The sequence below is a fragment of the Pteropus alecto genome, unplaced genomic scaffold (assembly GCF_000325575.1).
Source record: "Pteropus alecto unplaced genomic scaffold, ASM32557v1 scaffold22, whole genome shotgun sequence".
In the NCBI taxonomy this organism is placed as follows: Eukaryota; Metazoa; Chordata; class Mammalia; order Chiroptera; family Pteropodidae; genus Pteropus; species Pteropus alecto.
The window spans coordinates 9,751,679-9,758,802 of record NW_006434839.1 but is presented as its reverse complement, the minus strand read 5'-3'; the positions used below and the strand labels follow the sequence as shown (position 1 = coordinate 9,758,802).

At 42.6% G+C, this 7,124-nt stretch overlaps 1 protein-coding gene across 1 annotated transcript in view; it reads left to right on the top strand.

Moving 5' to 3' along the window:
- Positions 1-228: 228 nt before the first annotated feature.
- Positions 229-7,124, top strand: part of STRIP2 (striatin interacting protein 2) — a 41,123-nt gene continuing 34,227 nt past the window's right edge. Inside the window, exons 1-2 of the mRNA XM_006910526.3 lie at positions 229-427; positions 5,152-5,221. Coding sequence (XP_006910588.1) covers positions 287-427; positions 5,152-5,221 — 211 coding nt within the window. The 5' untranslated portion in view covers positions 229-286. The remainder of the gene's footprint in view (positions 428-5,151; positions 5,222-7,124) is intronic.

Here is a 7,124-nt window from a genome sequence, read left to right as displayed (position 1 = left end):
ATTCGGAAAGTGAAGCTGGGAGCCAACCCAGGAGTCTACCGCTGCCAGCGACACGGCAGGACAGAAAAAAAAGACAAGGAAAAAAAATCCCTTGAATGAGCCCCCACCTCCTCCCAGTCCCGCTCTGAGCGGTAGAACAGCCAATTGCGCCGCGGGGCGGGGCCGGGGGAGGCGACTGCAGCCAATAGCTGTGGAGGGGGCGGGGCCTGGCTCGCGGCGCGAGGCGGCAGGGTGGCCTGGAGCAGAGATCGCTGAGCCTCTGAGGGAGGCCGCTGACCGGAGCCGCATGGAGGACTCCGCGGCCCCGGGGGCCGGGAGCCCGCCCGCCAATGGCAACGGCAATGGCAACGGCAACGGCGGCGGCAAAGGGAAGCAGGCAGCGCCTAAGGGCCGGGAAGCATTCAGAAGCCAGCGGCGGGAGTCGGAGGTGAGGAGCCGGGAAAGCTTCAGTTGGGGCCGGGAGGTGCCCGCAGGCTGGAAGCGATGGCTGAGGTGATTCGGCCCCGTCCTCCTCCCCAGCCCGGACCCCCCGGCGTGCCCCGGGCCGCCCCTTGGAGCTGGAGCCTGCGGAGTCCGCCGCAGTCTGGACACTGGGCGCTGCATTCCCTGACCCCTCTCCGCCCGTCTCCCGCCGCGGGTCTGGGGCTTTGTAGCCCTCTGGCCTTCGCTCCGGAGGCGCAAGATGTAGCACGATATCAAGCGTACCAGATACTTTTCAAATATTCATCTCACTAATCGCTGCAGCCCCTTGAAGTGGGATTTCGTATCTTCGATTTACAGAGGAGCAAAGAGTCGCGGGGAGGTTGAGTGACTGGCCTGAGGGGTGGGAGGCCAGAGCTCCGCTGCAGTAAAGAGGGGGCAGCTGTCTTCAACCTAAGGCTCCCCCGAGCCCATCCAGCTGTGCCATGTGCCTTCTGCCCTTCCCTTTCCCCCGCGAGTGCTGGCAGGCCCTTTAGGGAGTTCCTTCCACCACCTTCAGGACCGCTACCTGGAAGGGTTAATGAGACAGGATTCAGGCGGGGGCAGGACTGGAGTGAGTGGATGGAACTGGACCAGGTTACAGACCCACAGATAGGATTATCTTCACTTCCCCACCCCCTCATCCAGCCAGTCTCCATCAACTAGCCCAGAGTGGAATTGGATCTGAGCCGGGACCAGGAGAATAGACTACAAAATGTCAAGTGTGGAAGGGTGTGTAGAGACCATCTGGGTTTAGCTCTTTCTTTTGTATAAGTAAAAGAGACAGAAGTAACTTGCCCAAGAACGTACATCTGGCGTAGTGGCCAGGAGCACCGAGCTTTGGAATCAGCCAGACCAGGTTTTGAATCTCAGTCCTACCGTTTACTCTCTGTGTGACATTTGGCAAAGTGCCAAACCTCTAGGAGCTCCAGTTTCTTCATCTTAAAATGAGGTTAATACTGTCTACTTCAGAAGGTTGTGATAAAGTCAAAGTGAGATAATTGAATGTAAAATGTTTAATTCAGTGCAGGCACAGTGCACGTAATGGGTCAGTTCAGAGTAGCTCTTAGTACTGTGTTATCAGCAGCAGCAAGGGACAGACGTGGTATTAGAGGCCAGGTCTTTGAGTGTCCCAGTCTATGGTTTAACATTTAAATAGTATTTCACAGTTTCCCGAAGGATTTCATATATGCTTTCCATTTTGATACAGATGAGTAGGAATCCATCCCATTTTTAAAAAGAGAAGTGGAGGAGGTGAAAAGACTGGCCCCAAATCACACCAGCTTTCGGAGGCATAGCTCAGCCTTGCTGCCTTGCTGGATCAGGCAGGGTTCTATCCACATCTTCTCCCTCCCTGCCTCAGTATGAATCTGGCCTTTTAAGGCACCCTATGCCTCCTTCCCCCGTAGAGACATGTTCTTGCTCAAGTGGTTTTTTTGGGGGATGAGGTGGGGGCGAGGGATGAGTCATTCATTAATTCAACAATTATTGAGAACTTTATATATGCCCAGCACTGTTTTAGGTGTTAGGGATACAGTGGTGAACTAGATAAGGTCTTTGACTTGTGGAGTTAACATTCTAGTGGGGGTGGAGAGACAGACGATATGTGAGTAAATAAAACAGTTTCAGGATGATATGTTCTATGGGGGAATTAATACTCCTGAAGTCGGACACTTTGTCCCTACCTACCAAGTCTTCCTTTAGGAAAAGGCTCTGATAATACTCTACCTTTGCTTGTGAGTTCAGTATCCAGAGACTCAGAGCTTTCCACCTGCACTGCAGTTTACTTCCTGGTTGTCTGCAGCTACACTTTTTATGCTAGGAAATGAACAACTGCAGTGATCCTCTCTATCTGGGCTCATTGCCTGCTAACAGGCTGGCTGGAAAGATTAGCTTTCCTCCACCTTCCACTGCAGCAGGAGAGCTGCTTCTACCTGTCAGTACACCCCCTATCACCACAACACCCAGGTGCCAGATTCAGATGACTATATACTTTTCCTTCCCTCCCTTTTGCTTTCCTGTGGAAGATAGTACTAGGGGATGGGGATGGTTTTCTTTCTCCTCTAGGGCTTTTAAAGAATTGCTGTTGGCACAAGTCAATAGAGCCTCCTTGTATGTCACTGTTTATAGGGGCATACTATTGACCTACCTTCTCCCAGTGACTGAACTTCCCTACCTAAAAAGGAAGCTAAAGAATAATTATTTGCTTAATAAAAAGATTCTTACCTACCAAAGGATTCACCTCAGGCCTTTTCCAACCAGATCCCCTGTTTTAATTGGTTCCCAAAGTCCTTAACAAAGTTTGTGGTAAAACAAGGCAAATTCAGGGCATTGTAGTGAGTTTTTCATAAAATATAGTTTAATAGATTAAATTTAAAGGATGTAGGCAACTTAAAACAGAATTTTTCAAACTGTAGGGGATAACCTGTGAGTTGAAACCAACATTTTTTAAAGAAATAGAATAATAGAAAACATTAGTACATCACATATAGTAACGGTAAAGATATTAAACTTTTGTTCCAGTGTGTGTGTGTGTTGAGATATGATGTAAAATTTATTTATACTTTGATTTACAGTCAGAAATTTGAAAACACTGCTTTTAATGACTCTTTTATTATGATAATATGTCCTTCCCATTTGGGAGGACTGTTCTTTATTTTTTGAAATACATTTTTAAAAAGGTGTTAAGTCTCTACTTATTGGAATCAACATCAGCAACCTTATGTCATTCTCCACCCTCCACTTTTTTTTCTTATCATCTCTGTAATCCAGAAGTTTGGAAATTCTTGCTATAGTGAATTTAAACATGATTTGCCTTGTTGGCAGTGTAAATTGATAAACTGGTTTTGGAAAACAACTTGTCGTGTATAAAGAGCCATACAAATATTTATAAAGTTTAATATATTACTCTCCTTTATAAGAATTTATCCTTAATAAAGATCCTAAATATGAAAAAAATTAAGTTTATCACAGCTTCATACATATAACAAAGAAAAATTAAAAACAAAGGTTCAATAGTAGAGAACTGGTTAGGTAAACCAATAGATATATGTTCCCTTAACTGTTTAAAGTGATAGTCATAATAACGTGAGAAAAATGACTTTACAATATAATATTAAAATTGTAAGTAGAGTAAGTAAAATTCTAAGTAGAGTAACCACCTACATAGCTCTACCAAGTGTTGGGTGATGTGCTAAGTGTTTTTCCTATATTAACTCATTTAGTCCTTACAATGTCGCTATGAATTATCCTGATTTTACAGATTAGAAAACTGGCCATGTCATTTTCTAATAATTCCCAGACACCAGTTCAATTCAATTCAATTCAATTCAATTCTGACACTATGTGTAGTTAGCTCAGTCCCCACAAGTTAAGGGCTCAGTCCCACAAGACTGCCCCCACTTCAGACACCTGCCACAAGTGGGGTTCTCAGGCTACCTGCTCTCCCTCCTGGTCAGTGACAAATTCAGGGGTTACCATGACACCCTTTCTAGGTTTGATAATTCACTAGAAAGACTCACAGAACTCAGAATAGCACTATGCTTATGATTACAGTTTTATTATCAAGGATACAACTCAAGAACAACCAAATGAAGAGGGGCATAGTACAAGGTATGGAGCTGGGGTGGTGTAGAGCCCCCATGCTTTCTCAGGGGCCTCGCCCTCCTAGCACATAGGTATGCCCAAATCTCATTGTTTCAGGGTTTTTATATGAAGTTTCATTACCTAGGCATGGTTGTTTAAACCACTGGCCACATGATTGAGCTCAATCTCCAGCCTCCTTCCCTATTTGGAGGTGGGGCCAGTCCCTCCTTTGAAACTCTCTATGGGCTCACCTTGAGTCACCTCATTAGGGGAACTCAAATACAGTTGACAGGGCTCCTTATGAATAACAGACACTCCTATTACTCAGGAAATTCCAAAGTTTAGTTCTGTGTCAGGAACCAGGGCAAAGATCAAATATATTTTTTTATACCACACTGAAGCACAGAGAGATTAAGTAACTTGTTCAAGTTCACACAATATTGACAGAATATGCCACAGAGCTGAGATTCAAAATTTTAAAAACTCATATATATACCCCCAAATGCTAAAGAGGTTAGGGCATTAAAAAAAATTTTTTTAATGAGATTCTAAATTTGTACATACATCATAGGAAAATCTAGCCTTTAAGACAACTTGAAGTAGAAATGCTGTCTTATTTGACAGTCCTAAAGTTGTGGAACATTAGGGCTGAAGAGCCTATTTTTACAGGTGAGGAACTATGGTCCACAGAAAGATTTGCCCAAAATCATACAGTGGGATAATGACAGAGATGAAGTTAGAATCCAGTTCACCTCTTTTGTTTTTGTCCAAAAAAATTTTCTAGATATCCTAGATATCCTAGATATCCTAGACCAGATGCTCTTCTGGTCTGTGTTCATGTAGTTCATGTAGAATTTATATCTGTTCACAATCGTGGCCCTTTACCAGGAGTTTCTGATTCTACATAGAAATTTTCAGCCCCACCCTGCACTGAGCCTCAAATTTTTGCTTGTAGGAGGTTACCTCTTCAATGAAAGGTACAGATAAGACTCTCCTAGCTGCTTCCCTGATCTAACCTTGGCCTCCAAGAGAGGAAGATGACATGAAGGTATAATCTCCTTTTGTCAACCCTTTCTCCAAGTTACTGCAAAGATTTCTCCATTACAGAGTTCTGTGGACTGCCCCACCCTGGAGTTTGAGTATGGAGACGCAGATGGGCATGCGGCAGAGTTGTCAGGTATGAGGTAGATGGGTCTGTGGAGAGTGGAAGAGTGACCAGGGGGGAGAGGGAAGGGACTTGTCATCTCCTCTGGCAGCTTGTCTGTTCTCAACAAGTGGCTATAGAACAAAGGCTGTTCTCCACATTCTCTCTTCTTTCCACCCTCCAGTGGTAAATATCTTCATTCACTTCCACACATTTTCTGTGAATTCTCCCTGGCTTTGGTATTCTCCATTCTTTCATTCTATCGCTTTTTTCTGCTCGCCTTTCTTTATTCTCTTCTGGTGCACTCTCAAATATGTTTTCTCTCCCCACCTTCTCCCATTTCTCCTTTCTTTCTCTTCTCAGACTCACCCATATCTTTGCATACCCCCTTCTTTCTGCCATCCTCTCTTCTATCGTACTCCATCTCTCCTTTTCTCTTCTATTCCCATCTCGCACTCTTCCCCTAATACCTGTTCCTTAAAATATCTCAGCAATGTCTGAAGAAAAACTCTATTGACAACTGGCCAGATGAGCAGGGCTGGAAATGTCACCTATATCTATCATAGTGGAGCACTGCTGGGAGGTTTCTGAGCTGGAGTTAAGATCCCATTCTTTCATGCTGGGCTTCTTCTCTCTTTCTGGGTTTTTAGCTTAGGCTAAATGTGATCTCCACACTAGGGGCTTCCATGTTACACGTGCTGTGATGCCAGTTATTAATAAATGAGCTTTTGGGTGGAGATGGTGTGAAAATTAAATATTCTGTCACATGGAAGCGACACTTTGAGACATGCTTTTTCAAAGAAAAGAGACAAATGTTTTTAAAGAATTTCTTGTGACTAAGCACAGGGAATAAATTTTGTGGTGACAGAAATAGAGAGCTAGTTTAATAACCAATAAAGGATTAAAATCCAGAATGTGTGTGTGTGTGTGTGTGTGTGTGCAGGGAGGAGAGAAAGAGAGAGAAAGAAGAGAAGAGAGAAGAAGAGGAACAACCCAATACAGAAGTCGTCAAAAGAGAAGTGGTCAAAGAATATGAATAGGAATATGTAGAATAGAAAATTGTATGGTCAATAAATATATAAGGAAGATGTTCAACGCTATTAGTAAATGAGGAAAAGCAAATTAAAATAATGAGATATTTCACATTCATTAGATCACAAAACTTAAAAGCTTGGAGTTGGTGAGAATGCAGAGAAATTAGTACTTTTATATACTGCTCGGTATGAGGGAGCAGAGTATAAAATTGGAAAGCAGTTTGGTCATATCTAGCAAAGTTGAAGATGCACACATATTCTGATACCGCAATTCTGGATGTACACTTTAAAAAAACACTTGGGCGCAAGAAAACGTACAAGAAAACACGTACAAGATGTTTATTGCAGCCATTGTGAAAAATTGAAAACAAACTGTAGAGTACCAATATATAGCCAAAACAATTGATCTATATCAATGTATTTCATAATCAATGATGTTAAAAACAATGTTGAGAGGGAAAGAAGCAGGGACCAAATAATATATATATCCATCAATTGCTTAAACATATGAGTCTAAAAGATGCTTCTAGGAAGTCTAGTTGCACACTTGATTGAGAGCAGTGTCAATTAAGTAAATGGATGTGTTTAGCACACTGTTTTTCTTGTAAAAAACTATTTAAAGATATAATAAAAATGTTTCTAAGAAAAAATAATTTATGTAATGTGATACTGCTTGGATAAAAACATTTTAAGCAGAACGATGTCATATGTTGTTTACAGGCACATACATATGTAATAAAAGAATAAAAATAGGCAGATGACACATACACACCAATTTCATTATAGTGGTTACCTCTAGAGAGGGGATAGGATAGACTGGAGAGGAAGAGGGAATTTTAGATATCAAACAAGTATGACAAGTGTTAATATTTGTTTAATCTGAGTAGAAGATATGGATGTCT